Source organism: Hypanus sabinus, chromosome 13 (assembly GCF_030144855.1).
Source record: "Hypanus sabinus isolate sHypSab1 chromosome 13, sHypSab1.hap1, whole genome shotgun sequence".
NCBI lineage: Eukaryota > Metazoa > Chordata > Chondrichthyes > Myliobatiformes > Dasyatidae > Hypanus > Hypanus sabinus.
The window spans coordinates 107514959-107532857 of NC_082718.1; the positions used below are offsets into that span (position 1 = coordinate 107514959).

General features: G+C 42.5%; 2 protein-coding genes across 7 annotated transcripts in view; one reads left to right on the plus strand and one right to left on the minus strand.

Annotated features, from left to right (window-relative positions):
• Nucleotides 1–5041: 5041 nt before the first annotated feature.
• LOC132404263 (solute carrier family 2, facilitated glucose transporter member 11-like) overlaps nucleotides 5042–17899 on the minus strand; it is an 88910-nt gene continuing 76052 nt past the window's right edge. For all 5 annotated transcript variants that reach the window (XM_059988401.1, XM_059988397.1, XM_059988400.1 and 2 more), the window contains 2 exons: nucleotides 6427–6554; nucleotides 5042–5547 (listed from right to left, as the gene is read on the minus strand). In XM_059988401.1, coding sequence (XP_059844384.1) covers nucleotides 5344–5547; nucleotides 6427–6554 — 332 coding nt within the window. In that variant the 3' untranslated portion in view covers nucleotides 5042–5343. The remainder of the gene's footprint in view (nucleotides 5548–6426; nucleotides 6555–17899) is intronic.
• The window catches only part of LOC132404267 (uncharacterized), a 504471-nt gene continuing 493135 nt past the window's right edge, over nucleotides 6564–17899 (plus strand). The window contains exons 1-2 of one of the 2 annotated variants that reach the window (XM_059988412.1): nucleotides 6564–9376; nucleotides 10131–17820. In XM_059988412.1, coding sequence (XP_059844395.1) covers nucleotides 15975–16958 — 984 coding nt within the window. In that variant the 5' untranslated portion in view covers nucleotides 6564–9376; nucleotides 10131–15974 and the 3' untranslated portion in view covers nucleotides 16959–17820. Of the gene's footprint in view, nucleotides 17821–17899 lie in introns of those variants that run through there. The other variant, XR_009515479.1, reaches the window with a different exon arrangement.

Genomic DNA, 17899 nt, shown 5'->3' on the forward strand with positions numbered 1-17899 from the left:
TGTCAAACCAGGCACCAGAATAAAATGCTGCACCCTTTAGAAATGGCCATGGGATCTATTAGACTGATTTGACAGCACAGGTGAAACTTGGAATATAATATTGTCCATCTCTGATAACGCAACACAAAACAACCCTGAGCCTACAGACTAAATGGCTGTTTCAGAATAAGATTTAAAACCTGATCTGAAAGATACTCTGTAGTAGATGTGACAACCAACTCCTGGTGTGTCAGAGTTTGCTTTAAATAATAGATTGTGCAGCAAGTTAATTTGGTCTTCTGTTCAAATTAGTTTAATTCAACTGATGACAGAAATTTGGGATGCTTGAGGGGTCTCCTGGAACCTGTGTATTTTCTGTGGGAGATCACACAACCCACAATAGACACCAAAAAACACTGAAAAGGATGTTGACTCATTTCAAATCTGCAGTAGGAAGCCTCCACAGAACTTCACAGCCAATGTTCCAGTAATTATAGCCTTTTGGTATCAATGTATTTCCTCAAATCCTTCCCACATATATAACTGCTTCCCTCACTCTCTGTCCATCCTTACAACGGAAAAGGAATAAAAATCTTTCTGAGCCCAGTGTGAATGAAATGTTCTTCTATTCTCCACACAAGGAATTTAGAATTCCATTAGATTCTAAATGAAATTTGAATGCTGAACATCACTGGTTTAATTTAACTCTCCTGACGTTCCTCACATTCCCATCAACCACCCCCCTCTCCCCAAGATTTTATTACTCACTGACACATGAGGAACAATTTACAGTAGCCATTTACTTTCGGACCTGCGTATCTTTGGGATGTGGGAGGAAGCCTGAACACCTAGAGGAAACCCATATGGTCATAGGGAGAAGGTGTCAACTCCACAAAGAGAGAACCAGAGCTCTGGATCGAGCACAGGTCACTGAGGCAGTGAGGCAGAAGCTCCACTAAACCTCTTTATCATTAACAGACAGACATACTTTATTGATCCCGAAGGAAATTGGGTTTTGTTACAGTCGCACCAACCAAGAATAGTGTAGAAATATAGCAATATAAAACCATAAATAATTAAATAATAGTAAGTTAATCATGCCAAGTGGAAATAAGTCCAGGAACAGCCTATTGGCTCAGGGTGTCTGACACTCCGAGGGAGGAGTTGTAAAGTTTGATGACCACAGGCAGGAATGACTTCCTATGACACTCAGTGTTGCATCTTGGTGGAATGAGTCTCTGGCTGAATGTACTCCTGTGCCTAACCGGTACATTATGGAGTGGATGGGAGTCATTGTCCAAGATGGCATGCGGTTTGGACAGCATCCTCTTTTCAGACTCCACCATCAGAGAGTTCAGTTCCACCCCCACAACATCACTGGCCTTACGAATGAGTTTGTTGATTCTGTTGGTGTCTGCTACCCTCAGCCAGCACACAACAGCAAACAAATAGCACTGGCCACCACAGACTCATAGAACATCCTCAGCATTGTCTGGCAGATGTTAAAGGACCTCAGTTTCCTCAAGAAGTAGAGACAGCTCTGACCCTTCTTGTAGACAGCCTCAGTGTTCTTTGACCAGTCCAGTTTATTGTCAATTCGTATCCCCAGGTATTTGTAATCCTCCACCATGTCCACACTGACCCCTTGGATGGAAACAGGGGTCACCGGTGCCTTAGCCCTCCTCAGGTCCACCACCAGCTCCTTAGTCTTTTTCACATTAAGCTGCAGATGATTCTGCTCACACCAGAAATGGCAACAAGCACAGCCTGCTACGTATGGTCTTGTCCAACCAAAGCTACAACAACCCTCGGAAGATATTGGTGTAGTGTAAGCAACAGAGATCATTTCCCTGTCTGGACATCCAAAGGTATATTCTAAAGTAATAAATGACAAACATTTTCCTGGTATTCAATTACAACAGGAGGTGTATGAGAACTTTGAATTCATTTCCATTTTCTCACCAAAAATATTTATTATTCTCATATTATTTTATAATTTTTATGTTCTATATGAGAATTCTGTAGTGTTCTATAGGACACTCATAATTATTATTGAGATAGCAGCATTGCTAGCAGGGCTGAGATGTTTGAAAAGGAAGTGCCTTTCTGCCTTTTCAGGTCACTGCAATTCACAATAAAGATGCTCCCACAATCCTGTTGGACAGACAACTCCAAAGCTTTGACCCAGCAGTACATAATGATGAAATATTTCCAAAACAGACTTGGATATGAGTTGGAACGGAACATAGATGTGGTGATGCCAAAGGAGAACTTGACAACTAGTTGGTAGTGAATACAGTCGATGATTGGTTAATGGAGTGACAATCAGGAAAATTACTTTGTCCTATAGGCTGTTGTGCTTCTTAGGTTTTGTTGCAGTTGGACCCACTTGTGCCTCTATATCCTTTCCATAGAATGGTGACCAAACAAGTCTGAGTGTAATCTAATAAATGTACCAATTTCAAACAACGCACAAAGCACGAGAGGAACTCAGAGATCAGGTTAAATTTGCGGATGGAAAAGAACAGTCGATATTTTAGGTTGAGACCCATCATTTGGACTACTTGTCCATTTCCCTCCACAGATGCTGACTGACCTTCTGAGATCCTCCAGTGTTTTGTATGTTGTTCCGGATTCCAACATCTGCAGTCTCCTGTGTCTCTTGATACAGATTTACTATAGAGTCCCCATTCATCAGATCAGTTCCTCTCTAACTGACCTCCTGAACTGGTTCTCGCTTTGCTTTTATTTATGCCCTTGCAACCTGTGGCATCATGTTTAGTGAATGCTGTATTCTAAACTCACCATATACCTATCTGGACTTGCTTCTTCCATCTGACCTCCATACTCTTTCTGCCAACAGTTCACACCTTGCATTTACTTGTGCTGAACTTAGCATCAACAAGTCATCCAACAGCCAACCTTCTGGGAGGCACCATGGACCAGGAAGTCAACTTGGTCATTTCTTTATGTACAGTGGCTACAGGAACAGGTCAGAGGTTGAGTATCCTGCTGCAGCCCTGCACAGTGCAAGAGCACAATGGAGTTCTTGCTGATAGCTTAGATAAGTTCAGTTCCAACAACTCTAATTGAAACTATCCAGGACAAAGCAGTCTGCTTCATTGCACCTCTTTCACCACCCTAATTATTTGTACCCACCAAGATTAGCATCAAAATCGTTTGCATCATCATCATGAGCCATGTCGTATGATGTGGGCAATCATGGTCTCTTGGTAAATCTTTCCTACAGAAGTGGTTTGCCATTGCCTTCTACTGGGCAGTGTCTTTACAAGGTGGGTTGCCCCAGCCATTGTCAATACTCTTCAGAGATTGTCTGCCTGGTAACAGTGGTTGTATAACCAGGGCTTGTGATATGCACCGGCTGCTCATATGACCATCCACCACTTGCCCCCTTGGCTTCACGTAACCAAGTGTTTTTTTGGGGGGGGGGTGGTTATAAGCAGGTGCTACACCTTGCCCAAGGGTGACCCACAGATAGTGGTTGGAAGGAGCACCTTAGCTCCTTTGGGAGAGACATATTTTCAACCCACCACCCAGGACTACGAAATACACTGCAGCTATCCACCAAGGTTGTTTGAACAGCACTTCCAAAAGCCCTACTCACCGGTAAGGAACACTAAGGGCTGCAGGTGCTTGGGAACGCACACTGGCCACTCTCCAGATCACACATTTCCATTCTCAAAAATTTATAAACGCAAGAGATTCTGCAGATGAAATCCAGAGTACCACACACAAAATGCTGCAGGAACACGGCAGGTCAGGCAGCATCTATGGGGAGGAGTAAAGAATCAACATTTCAGGCTGACACCCTTCAGCAGGACTGATACAGAAATATTTTGCTAGCTTCCCTTCTTGGCACTCTCTCCTGTTGGCCAGAAAGAACTACAATCCCCAAATCAGTAAATTCAAATGACTTAAGTACAGTGGAAGCAGAAAAAAACAATTGTCTTCATTCTTGCCTTGTGGTTGGAGGAATGGGGGGGGGGTTGCAATTTTGTGAAGCTGCCCAGTAGCCTACATTTTGTGAGCAGTCTCGTGAACTGGTTTTGCTTTGGAATAGCTGTATCCTGATATTCTGTTGAATTAAAAATCATTTCCAAGTAAGAGGTTATTTGTGAGATGTTTTTGGTAGTGTAGAAGATGCACGTTTACGAACAGGGGAGCCAGGGTCTGACCTGAATAGCTCGAGACTAGTAACTCGCTGGTTTGCTCTGATTCAGAACAAAGAGACATTAATTACAAGTTGTCACTTGAGAGAAGGGCAATAGATTGATGGTGGCTGGACAAGAGCCAATGGGGAGCTGACACACACAAACAAGGTAGGCCAGAGCCAGTGAGATTGAAACATGGCACTTGAGCTGATAAGGAGTGAAAGGCAAGACCAAGCATCGTGGATACAAATGATACGAGTGAAGATTAGATCAGGACCATGAAGAGCGCCTGGCCAGCATTGACTCTTTTTCCCAGGCATTACCTTTTCTATTCTTTGACTGTTCACAGAGGGTCAGGGAAACTGCGCACACTGTTAGTTAGTTTGTCAACTCACATGCTTGTTAGTTGAGACAATAAAGATACTCATCAGCAAATACAGATTCTCTCCATGCCTAACTGATCATCATTACTAAGGGGTAATCCTTGTAACACTCCTTAACAGCATTGTGGGAGCACCATCAGCAGTTGCACAAAGGCTGCTCAAGGGCAATCAGAGAGAGGCAATAAACACAGAATTTACACAGACTCCCAATCCTGTAAGTAGATAAATATAACATATATTTTGAAGAATCTAATGCAGACGCAGTGGTGGAAAGTTTTGCTGTATAATTATGTACATTAACAAGGATTCGGTGTTCATTATGCTGAGCAAATCCCACAGGGCCAGGATTCCATCATTTGCTTCGAACAGCTGCTAAGTTTGGAAGTACTTCAGCACCCAGTACCTGGGTACTAGCTCAAACCAAGTATTTCAGAGTTAGCTTATTATAAACAACTAGAATCAGTTCAGAAAGTGGTGCGTGTAAAATAATACTCTGTGCTAGAGATCTGAGAAATGCTTTTTATTTTACCAGGGTTATTATCTGTTTTATTTTGACTAGAAGTTTAAATGGTGCTGGTATAAAATAAAAGCAGAAAGCACTGGAAACACTCAGTAAGTTAAGTTATATTATTTAGCATAACATCCTGTAATTTAATATTCCATCGTCAACAAAGCAATTCAAGAAAAATTTCAAGTTGTGCAACACCAGACACCAGGTGTTTGCTGGAAGAAAGTAGCATTAACAGTGTGTAGTACCGGGGCATTTTACCCCCACAGCTGGGCTGAGGCAAACCTGTACATTAAGGTTTTCAGAAAGTTGACATCTGCATATCCCTGAGGGTACCATCTGCTGTTACGGTTGTCAACATGCCCTTGAAATTCCGAGTTCGAAATTCTTGCTCGATTTCCACGAAGGACTTGTTTTTAGTTTCGGGCAGGACAATGTAAATGAAGAGCGTGACCAGCAGGCACTCGACGAGGAAGACGAGGAAACAAAAATGCTGCATGCTCTCCTGACACCAAACACAGACAGGAGAAAGCTGAGGTTAAATGTGGTAGAAGCATCCCTGTCCTCAAAACACAGTGTAGGAATTCAACTGTGGGAATTGTGTTGGGATGGGGTAATGAAGGACGAGGTGCACTGGGATAATTAGAGAGTGGAATGATTAAAAATGAAAGTTTGGCTTTATTTGTCCCATGTACAGCGAAGTGTGGAATTTTGCATCAGTAGGGCCTGTGCAGGGCAGCCAGCAATGTCTGCATGCCTCCAGCACCAATATAGCATGCCTACTACTCACTAACCCTAACCATGGATTGTTGGAATGTAGCAGGAAACCAAGAACACCCAGACGAAACCTTCACAGTCACAAACTCTTGCGAGACAGCAGCAGGAATTGAACCCCAATCTCACAGCTGGCATAAACACAAGAGATTCTGCAGATGCTGGAAATCCAGAGTAACACACACAAAAACACAGCAGGTCAGGCAGCATCTATAGCAGCGAATGAACAGTCGATGTTTTGCACTGACACCCTTCATAAGGACCGTTTGTGTGTCTTACGGTGGAACTAACTGCTATGGTGCTTCAGTGATGTCCCAGTCTGTATGGGATCCACATTAACATTTTTACATCTTTTCCTTTTTACCTTCTGTATGGACACTTCATGTACAATGGGAGAACAGCCAAGAGAACCAAGTGGGTGGGGTTGATGGAGTGGAGATTGAGTGGGCTGTAGAGTGCAACATAAACAAGTCACTGGAGGAACTCATCAGGTCAGGCAACATCCGTGGTGATAAATGGACAGTCGGGCCGAGTCTCATTTTGCTGGACTCTGTGGGCTTCTAGGGGCTGTGAGATGCCATGATCTCATGAGATAAACACTGGTACTTACCACAATAAATGGGAATGTGATGCTGATAAGAAAGAAGCTGAGCCAGTTCATGACTCCACTGGCCATGTAGGCAGCTGGACGTGCTGTCTGTGTGAACAACTCCCCTGTCACCGTGTTGGTAACACCCCCTGGTGAAAGACAAGGAACTCATTAAAAGACAAAGAGCAACCAGATTGAGTCAACGGCATAAAATCCTTCCACTGAACCCTGTTGGATTAGCATTTGAGCTTACAAAGTCAATTCCATCTCAAATCTCAGATCTATCACTCCTCCACTTACAGTGAAAATGTCCAGGAAGTTTGCCAGCAACCAGCTCTGTATATCCACAACACATTGCTAAGTATGTTAGAATCCCTGCAATAACATAATAAAAAGAAGATCTGGCTATTTGCCCATTTTACCCTGCTGCACCATTTTGCAATGTCAGGATGGGAAAATGCCACTTCCCATGACTTGCTCCAAATCCCTGGATTCTCTTCAAAATCCTATTGATATCTGCCAAAATCAGCAACTGAACTGCCACAAACTTCTTACATAAAAAAAATCCCAAAGATTCATTTCCCTCTGGGTAAAGAAGTTTCTTCTTTTGGTTTTGATTGGTTGAGCCCTTACTTCAAGATAGTTACCTCTGCGTTTAGACACCCATCCCAGAAAATTTCATTCCTGGATCTATTGTCCACATGTTTAAATAAGATCACCTCTCATTCTTCTCAGGCCCAGCCTGCTTACTTTCCTTTTGTCAGACAATCCCCCAATCCCAATAGTTAATCCAGTGAATCTTTGTTAAACTCCCTCTGACACAAGGAACCAACTTCCTTGGTTAAGTAGACCAGACCTGGACACAGTATTCTAGTGTGGAGACTGTGGAAATATGTATTGAACTTTGAATTCTTTGTAACCATTTGATGTGGCAAAATGGAGTTGTATAAATCCCAGAGTGTTAAGCTAATATGTTGCAATATATATATGTCACTAAAGTAACAGGAAGAAACTACAAGAAATGTGCTTATTAAAGGAATACATGACTGCAAACATGAAATACACTGAACATCGTGCAAAAATAAGGAGTAACAGAGACGAGTCAACCACAGGCTACAACAAATGTATCAGAAGGATTGAGATTGCTGGAAATAGTAACCTCGTCTCTTTCTTATGTTTAAAAATAACACTGTGTAAACAGTATGTTGGAAATCCCCCTACCATCCCTGGTTAGAGTGAAGGTAAACTTTCCTCTTGTAAGTAATAAAGAATGAAAGTGCTTGATAAAGATCCATTCAGTGTTGGTATTGTGTTTTGTGAGACATAGCAGAGAGATACTCAATGAGACAAAATGCAGCAAATGCTGGAACCTGTAGAAAAATGAAACCATCTTGATATGGGTTATGAACCCAAACTTTTGACAATTCTGTCTTCCCTCATGGACGCTGCTCAACCCACTGAGTTCCCTGGCTGACTATTTTTTTCTTGCTCCAATATTCCTGTGTGGTCTCCTGTAAAACTGTAGCAAGAAGTCCTTACTCATGCACTCAAAGCTTCATTGCTTTCATAATTGTTGTACATTAATTCTTAATCCTTTTGTCATTACAACTACACTGATGGTTTATTTTTGTACCTCATGTTTTTCACCCAGCTTAGTATCATAATATTTGGATATAATACACTGAGTCCTGCCATCTAAACCATTGAAATTGAGCATCTGGGATCCTAGCAGCAAATTCTGTGGTAGCCTACTGCTTCTCAGCTCAGGAATGGCCTGTTTACTCCAGTTCACTGTTATCTGCCTATTAACCATCCTTCTTTCTCACCAGTATGCTATTCCCAATCACAAGTGGTTTAATTTATTTAATATCTCATCATTGGCCTTCTGAAGTTTGTATATATATATCACATCTACTAGTTCTCCTTTATCCATTCTGCTTGTTGCACACTCAAGAAATATTAAACATGATTTATCCGCCATAGATCCATGATGACTCTGTCCAAAGGTTTTTCTTAAAAAATTTTCTAAAGCTCTGTTACCATACCCTTAATGACCAAGTCCAACATCTTCCTTACTTTTGACATCAAACTATTTGGTTTGCAGTTCCAGAAATTTTCTCTCTCTGTCGTTTTAGCACTGAGGGTAGACTTGCTACATTCCAACCAATCTTTAAATGAGTATTAGGTAAAATAATCGTTTTGAGTAATTAATTGGACAGAACGCTAATTTCTTTTAGTTATCCATTCACTCTAGACTTATTTCTCTTAACTATTTGCAGAAGGATTTTTTTGTGTCATTGATATTAAATTCTTTCTGCCATTTCCTTACTCCCCCTATAAATTTTCCTGTCTCAGTCAGCAAGGAACCCAGATTAACTTTCGTAAATCTTTTCCTTTTTAAATATCTATAGATGCTGACAGTCTATTCTTATGTTTCTCGCCACTTTACTGTCTTGCTCTACTTTCATTTTCCTCATTTCATTCATGGATCTCAAACCTTACCAATCCTCAGGCTTGTATATCTTTTTTCCAAATTAAACTAAATCACTTTAAATCATAGTCCAAAATTGAATGATTTTATGATCACTATTCACAAAAGATTCCTTAGCTCCCACATTATTAATTAACCTTTTCTGAAGGTATATTTCCAGATTGAAATTAGCAAAATTATAACACCTTTTTGATTGTTGTGTATTTAATATTTGAGTAATATTTTAAAAATGCTGTATTGTTTAATTTTCTTGTTTACATAGTGTATTGTGAGTTACATGTAAGAGTACGTAAAGGGCAAATGCAGTACACCACCACATCATATGTGCATGCCTCACTTAAAGTAAAAGCAAAGTTAGACTTGCAATTCAACTGCTTTGTTTTTCCTTCCAACTAGTATGTTTTACAGTTGTAGGACATGGCAGTGACAGCAAGGAAGTTCTGAACAGATCCAAGATGTCTACTTAGCTGATGAAGCACAGTGAGTCACTCGAGATTTAAAAAAATGCGAGAAACGGTCAAGTAAAAAACTAACAGCACAAAACATGCTTCTTTGGGAAATGACATAATCATTCAAGATGGACAAATCCATGTGCTCAGGAACAGTAAGTTCCGGGCGATAATAAACATCGATAAAATAAAAGAGCAGAAGTGGCCGGCTACATCTGATAGATTCATTTGATTTCACAAGAGATAACTGGGTCATATATGCAGAACAAATTGAGCAATATTCTGAAGCAAATGAAATCACCAATGAAAAGCAAGTGCCAGTTTTCATGAGTGCATTAAGTGGAAGAGTGCGTTAGGTTAGACTGCTCCAACTAAACCAGCTGAAATAAGCTTTGCTGATATCATGAAAGTAATACAGGAACATTGAGAACCAAAACCATTGTTGATTGAAGAATGCTTCAGGTTTCATATGCAGAATCAAAAGGAAGGGGAATCCACTTCAGCATACAGTATGTGGCTGAATTGACAAGATTGTCTAAGCATTGTCAGTTCAGACAATGATGCATGAGGATTGTTTAGTCTGTGGAATCTTACAAGAAAACATTCAAAAACGGCTCATAACTGAAGCACAGCTTACATTTAAAAGAGTGGTCAGAATAGCTGTATCAATGGAAACAGCAGGCAGAGACACAGTTGAGTTGTAGTCAGAAACGAAGTGCAAACAAAATTGCAAAGTCCAAGCTGAAACCAGCCTGGCTGAACAAATTCTATTATCTTTGTGGCAGGGTTCACATATAGAAGACCAACGCCGATTTAAAGGTGAAATTTGCAGAAGATACAACAAAGTAGCATGTCAGGCAAACAACAATAAATGGACTGCACAGGGAAGAGAAAAAGATAAAAAGTCAAGTTGCAATTTCAAAACGAGCACTAATCTGCATGAGAGTGACGCTGGACTGCGTAGCCTTTAGATTTCCAATGTGAAAACTAATAGAAAAGCAATATGGATTATATCAGAAGTGAACAAATTAATTAAAATAGAATGGACACTTGCTAGTTTGTTTCAGACATTCCACAAAATGAGTTTGAGTGACATCTCAAAGATGCAGAATTGAAGGCTCAGATATTTGACTAAGAACTTGTACTGGAGAAAGGATAATTCCTGTGGGAATGACATTTGTAACAGTGAAATACAACAGTGAAAGCCACATTGGCTTGTATGTGATGGGGATAAGAGGGCCAGCATTGTAAGGGTGTGATTGGCTGAGGCAGCAACAGCTTGATTGGTGATCAATCCACCATTTGCATGCAATAGAATCAACTGCAAGTGAATTAAGAAAGGTACTGGATGGTGCCACAACTGTCTCCATGCTGTACACCATGAACCAATGCCCAACAGAGGACAAACAGGTGTTGGTGCCAGTCTCTGTGCCTTGGATTGGAAAGCACATTGGACCCCCAAGAAAGACTATGCTGCTCAGAGGAATTGTGAAAGTGGCAGAAGTAGTGGTCCGACTACAACAGTTTTCGTAGGCAACATGTCTGAGAAAGCTTCTGATATGTTAATCGAGCAGTTTTTTACGAAATATGGCTTGGTTTTAAGCTGGAAGATAGTTCAAGGAGCTTCAGGAAAATTGCAAACATTCAGCTTTTGTGAGTATAAAGAACCAAAATCTACTCTGTGTGCATTAAGGTTCTTGCATGAACTTCAAGTGGGAGACAAAACACTGTTTGTGAAAATAGATGCAAAGAGCAAATCCCAGCTGGATGAATGAAAGGCTAAAATGAAAGGAGTCAATGAAAAAATGAAGACAAAGGATTGGTCTGATGATGTTGTGGATGAGGAAACCAAGAGGTGAGATCAGATTCTAAAGGAAGCAAGAAAAGGGTTAATAAGAGAACACTCCACTGAATTAAATAGATCTTCTCAAGATCAAGATACACAAACTAAAAGAAAAAAAAGGAAGGTGTGAATGAGACAAAGAATGGGAGAAAGAAAAAGTAGTGGAAACAAGAGCATGTGATCGGGACCAAGACTAAGATAGGAATCATGAGAGAACAAATAATAAGGATAGGGAGAGTGACCAAGAAAGGAATTGAGAGTGGGATAAAGAGAGAAAGAAGCCAGGACTGGAAGAGAAGCAAGGATCAAACTAGTTCTTGAGAAAAAAAACAAGAAAAGGAGAAGAAAGGTTTACAAAGCTGACTCCCTGCAGTCTCAGAGCCACCACCACAGAGAAAGCCCCAGGGTTTTGCAGCCACAGTTCTCGTCTATCAGGCAGAGTGGTCCCTCTTGTCAGGAGAGACTTTGTCCCACAGGAGTAGGTAAGCCTCCATATTAATCCTTAAGCCTGAATGGGACAATTCAAAATCTACTATGTTGTGGATGTTGATATTGTATAGTTGTATTATATAGTATGCTCTATATAGTGTGTGTACAGTATAGAAATTGAGATGTATTCTATATTCAGTTGGAATTTCCAGCTAAACAGGGAGCAGCATTGTGTATTCAATGTATCAGTAATATTTGAATAATATGTTAAATATATTGTTTATTAACTATTCCTTGTTGCTTACATAATGCACTGTGGGCTATATGTAAATGTACATAAATGGCATACCTCGTTGTGCCACCACTTCATACATGCGTGCCTTGCTTAAAGTAAAAACAAAACTAACATATGTTATTCCTGGCATCATTACTATCACCTTGACCTTTCTCTTTAACTTCCTAAGTTCTCCAGATCAGAGCTCTATCTTCCTGCCCAGTTACTATTCAGTTTAAAGCTTATTTACAACTGTAGTTATACAGTTTGCAAGGACACTGGCCCCTGTCTGATTCAAGTAAAGTCTTTTCCGATGGATCATTACTTTCTGTCCTCAGTACAGGTTCCAGTTCCCTGTGAATTGAAAGCCATTCAACATAGAGCTTATTAAATATTACAGCACAGAACAGGCCCTTCAACCCATGATGTTGTGCCAACATTTTAACCTATTCTGAGGACAATGTAACGCTTCCCTCCTACATAGCCCTCCATTATTCTTTCATCCATGTGCCTTTTTACAAGTTCTTTCAACGTTCCTCATGTATCTGCCTCTACCTCCAACTCTGGCAGTACATTCCATGCACTCACCACTTTCTATATAAAAAACCCATTCTTTCCTCCAATCACCTTAAAATTATACCCTGTTGTATCAGCCATTTCCACCCTGGCAAAAAGTCTCTGGCTGTCCATTCAGTCTATACCTCTTATCATCTTGTGGCCCTCTATCAAGTCATCTCTTGTCCTCCTTCACTTCCCCACCAGGTCCTGAACCATATAGTCACCTCCCTGATCTTACTGACCCCATGCCAATTTGTACACAGTGCTGGTGGTACCGTTGTGCCACATTGACCATGACAGTAATGAGCTCTTCAGACCTGTGCAGAGAGCCTGACATCATTGGGCTCTAAGGTTTTCAGAGCTCTTGCATTGGTTCGTCGTTGCTTAATCATTTATAGTTCCTCGCGCTGTTCTCGAGTGACTCGCCCTTCGTAATGTGGTCTCCTGGTACTTTCTGTTTAAACTTCAGTTTATTTTGATAGGCTTGGGGATTGTATTACTTAAACAGACACCCGATTAGCGGGCCCTCGTTCTGAGAATGTTACTTTTTGTATTATGCCTCGGCCAAGCCACCTATGTTCTTTTGGAATTATTATGAATAAACTTTGCTCCATCTCTACATCAGAACCTGTCTTTCCTCCACACTTAGGTCCTGATATTGCCAGTGCACATCATGACAATGACAACCCAACCTTTTGCCCTTCCTCTCTAAAGTCCTCTCCAATCTTTAATGCAGGCAACACAGACTGGGACTCATGCTCACAGTGAGCATTACCTATCCCCAAACCATACTGTCCACATCCCTAATCCGAGTGGAGTGTCCATCCATCCTGCTAAGTCTGGTCTTGGCAAAGGCTTCAACACACACAAAGGCGGAGGTTATTGCAATGTTACCTGCTGGATACTCATACCTGCCTCTCAGATGCAGCTTTGCTGACTGACCATCTCTGCAGTACTGCATCTGCCCCTTAGACAACATGTCAAGGTACCCGTTCCCCTCCTTGATGCATTCCAGTAGCTAAATCTCCAAATCGTCAAATCTGATCCAAACTTCTTCTGGTGTGATTGCCATGGATCACATTACTGTCTATCAACTCCAATATCGAGTGGTTGCCACACATCCCCTGTCTTAATTGAAATAACCATTTTAAAAATAAGCATTTGCTCTTCTTTCACTGAAATCCCTTACTCCACAAATATTCATATTCTGATTTATTTATCACGTACATTGGAACAGGGGGCTCTGGATCAAGGAGGTACCTTTGATGCACTCTACCTCGTAGGGTGGACCGGCCTCTGGTCCTCATCTCCTACCTCTCTCACACCAGCCTCCAAGTGGCGCAACCTGGTTCACCGCTTCAGCCGGTGTGCTAAATGACATGAGGGCAGACACCCCACCCTGCAAAAACTCATTTCGGGGAGGTAACACCCCCCCCCAGTCGACCTCCAAGAGTGTATGTAAAACTTTGTTTAGTGATTTTGTCTAATCTGTAAACCAAGTTGGGTATATGCAGAAAATGTGACATTAAAATATGTGCTTATATTATCATGGAGTCATTTTTATTCAATTACAACTTTAAGCAAGTCTACAGCGAGTTTGGCCTCATTATGTAGGACATCAATGGAGTAGCTTAGCAGCTGGCCAGCTAGTTTAAATAACATTAGCTTTGCTAATAAATGAATGACACCTGTTAAACGCACCTCAACATGACTTTTACAGTCATTTAACCCACCATGGGCAATAGAAAAGTCACTGACATTAATTTTGAGATTGACTGTAAAGCCCGCCCACAGAGAAAACTGATAGGTCTACTTAGCATGAAGGGAGACCAATCAGGATGCTCCCCCTCCCCCTTCCTCTCCCTCTCAAAAAAATCAATTTCCGGGATATTGTATATAATTTGCGGGTGTCAGGGAGCCGCGATCAATATGTGGGAGACTCGGAACTGCCGGGAGAGGTGGGATGTCTGTGAGGGGCTGGAAGTAACACGGCCCCACTGGGTGAAGGACAAAGTCACCAACCATGGTTGTTGAGTTCCCCGAAGAGGAAACACAACAGCCACATGTTTGAGACCAGGACGAGACACTGAGTTGGAGGACGTCAGCTGTGGTCTGGCCTGGAGAGGGATGGTGTCACTAGGCCTCACTAGCCCAGGACACGCAAAAGCACCCCTATGACCCATAAAAAACGTTGCAGTACCCAAACTGAACATTGAAACATAGTGAAATGAGTCGTTTGCGTTAACAAGCAACACAGCCAAGGGTGGGCTGGGGGCAGCCCGCAAGTGTCGCCACTCATTCCACGCGTCGAGCGGGCAGCGGAGTCCGTGGAAGCAGAGTCCTGGGCTTTGGCTAAGTGGGCTTCGGCATAAGGGGACTTCGGTAAGGCTGTGTGATTGCTCGCTGAGGGGAAGAAGGTAAGGTCGCTAGGTGCTTTTTAGACATTCTATTAATTCAGTTCAGGTATGGGGGAGACAGTCAGAGCAGTGGTGTGCTCCGTATGCAGTATGTGGGAAGTCAGGGTCAACACAGTTGTCCCTGATGACCACACCTGCAAGAGGTGCGTCCAGCTGCAGCTCCTATCAGCCCGAGTTAGGGAATTGGAGCTGGAGCTGGATGAACTATGGATCATTCAGGAGGCAGAGGCAGAGACAGATAGGAGTTATCAGGAGGTAGTCACACCAAAGAACCAAGATTTAGGCAGATGGGTGACGGTCCAGAGAGGCGGGGGAGCAGGCAGAGAGAGCAGAGCACTCCTGCGGCCATTCCCATTAACAATAAGTATACCGTACTGGATACTGTTGATGGGGATGACCTACCAGGAATGAGTTGCAGTGGTCCTGCCTCTGGCACAGAGGTTGAACCCTCAACTAGAAAGGGGAGGAGGGAAGAGAAGAGAGCGATAGTTTTAGGGGATTCAATAGTTAGGGGGGCAGATAGGAGATTTTGTGGGGCAGATCGGGAGTCTCGGATGGTATGTTACCTCCCTGGTGCCAGGGTCCGGGACATCTCAGATCGGGTGCAAGCTATTCTTGAGAATGAGGGCATGAACCCAGATGTAGTGGTCCATGTAGGGACCAATGATGTAGGTAAGGTGAGTGAGGGGGTCCTGCTTAGAGAGTTCAGGGAGTTAGGAGAGAAGCTGAAAGGCAGGACCTCCAGGGTGACAATCTCGGGATTGCTACCTGTGCCACGTGCGAGTGAGGCGAAGAATAGAATGATTATGCCCATTAATACGAGGCTGAGAGCATGGTGCAGGAAGGAAGGGTTCAGGTTTTTGGATAATTGGTCTTTGTTCCAGGGACATTGGGATCTGTTTCGAAGGGACGGTCTACATCTGAACCGGAGGGGTACTAACATTCTTGCAGGAGTGTTTGCCAGTGCTGCTCGGGGAGGTTTAAACTAGATGTGCAGGGGGCAGGGATCCAGATCCAGAGGGTTGGTCAGAAGGAGCATGGGATTAAATGTGTAGAAGGTTTGGGTAATCTTGAGAAGGTCATCAAAATTCAGGGTGCAATTAGCCCGATGGAAGTTCAAGGAGCTGGGTTAGGTACAGTAGACAGTCTTTTAAGCAAAGAAAGGAGGAATGGGCTAAGAATTCTATACTTGAATGCACGTAGTGTCAGAAATAAGGCAGATGAGCTTGAAGCTCAGATGAAAATGGGGAACTACGATATTGTTGGGATAACAGAGACATGGCTGCAAGGGGATCAGGCCTGGGAATTGAGTGTACCAGGGTATACGTGCTATCGTAGAGACAGAAATATGGGAAGAGGGGGTGGGGTGGCCCTGTTGGTAAGGAATGAGATTCAGTCCTTAGCAAGAGGTGACTTGGGAACAGGGGAAGTAGAGTCTGTGTGGATTGAGCTGAGGAACAGCAAGGGTAAAAAGACCCTAATGGGTGTTGTGTACAGGCCCCCAAACAGTAGCGTGGATATTGGGTACAAGTTGATTAGGGAGTTAACATTGGCATGTGCTAAAGGTAATGTAGTCGTTATGGGAGATTTCAACATGCAGGTGAACTGGGAGAATCAGGTAGGTGCTGGACCCCAGGATAGGGAGTTTGTGGAGTGTCTAAGGGATGTATTTTTGGAACAGCTTGTGCTTGAGCCAACCAGGAACGAGGCTATTTTGGACTTGGTGATGTGTAATGAACAGGAATTGATAAGTGATCTTGAAGTAAAGGAGCCATTAGGAAGTAGTGATCATAACATGATAAGTTTTTATGTACAATTTGAGAGGGATAAGGGCAGATCAGAGGTGTCAGTGTTGCAATTAAATAAAGGAGACTACGGAGCCATGAGGGAAGAGCTGACCAAAGTTAAATGGGCGGATGCCCTGGCAGGAAAGACAGTGGATCAGCAGTGGCAGATATTCTTGGGCATAATACAAAAGATGCAAAAGCAGTTCATTCCAATGAGAAGGAAGGATTCAAAGAGGGGGAAAGGGGCCACAGTGGTTGACAAAGGAAGTCAGAGATTGTATAGCATTAAAGAAAAAGAAGTATGACAGGGCTAAGATGAGTGGGAATACAGATGATTGGGAAAGTTTTAAGGAGCAGCAGATCTTAACTAAAAAAGCAATACGGAGAGAAAAAATCAGGTATGAGCTCAGTCTAGCCAGGAATATAAAAGGGGATAGCAAAAGCTTTTTTAGCTATGTGAAGAGAAAGAAGATAGTTAAGAACAATGTTGGCCCCTTGAAGAATGAATTGGGAGAAATTGTTATGGGAAACAGGGAAATGGCAACAGAATTTAATGCGTACTTTAGATCTGTCTTCACCAGGGAGGACACAAGCAATCTCCCAGATGTATGGATGGGCCATGGTCCTAAGATATCAGAGAAATTGAGACAGATTGACATTAGGAAAGAAACTGTGATGAGTAGACTGGTAGTACTGAAGGCTAATAAATCCCCGGGTCCAGATGGTCTGCATCCGAGGGTTCTAAAAGAGGTGGCTCAGGAAATTGCGGATGCATTGGTAATCATTTTCCAATGTTCCTTAGATTCAGGATCAGTTCCTGAAGGTTGGAGAGTGGCTAATGTTATCCCACTTTTCAAGAAGGGAGGGAAGGAGAAAACGGAGAACTATTGCCCTGTTAGCCTAACGTCAGTCGTGGGAAAGATGCTTGAGTCCATTATTAAGGACGAAATAGTGGCACATCTAGATGGCAGAAGTAGGATTAGGCCGAGCCAGCATGGATTTACCAAGGGCAAATCATGCTTGACTAATCTGTTGGAGTTTTTTGAGGGTGTAACAAGGATGTTAGACGAGGGTAAGCCAGTGGATGTTGTATACCTAGATTTTCAGAAGGCATTCGATAAGGTGCCACATAGGAGATTGGTGAGTAAAATCAGAGCTCATGGCATTGGGGGCAGGGTTTCAACATGGATAGAAAACTGGTTGGCAGATAGAAAGCAAAGGGTAGCAGTGAATGGGTGTTTCTCGG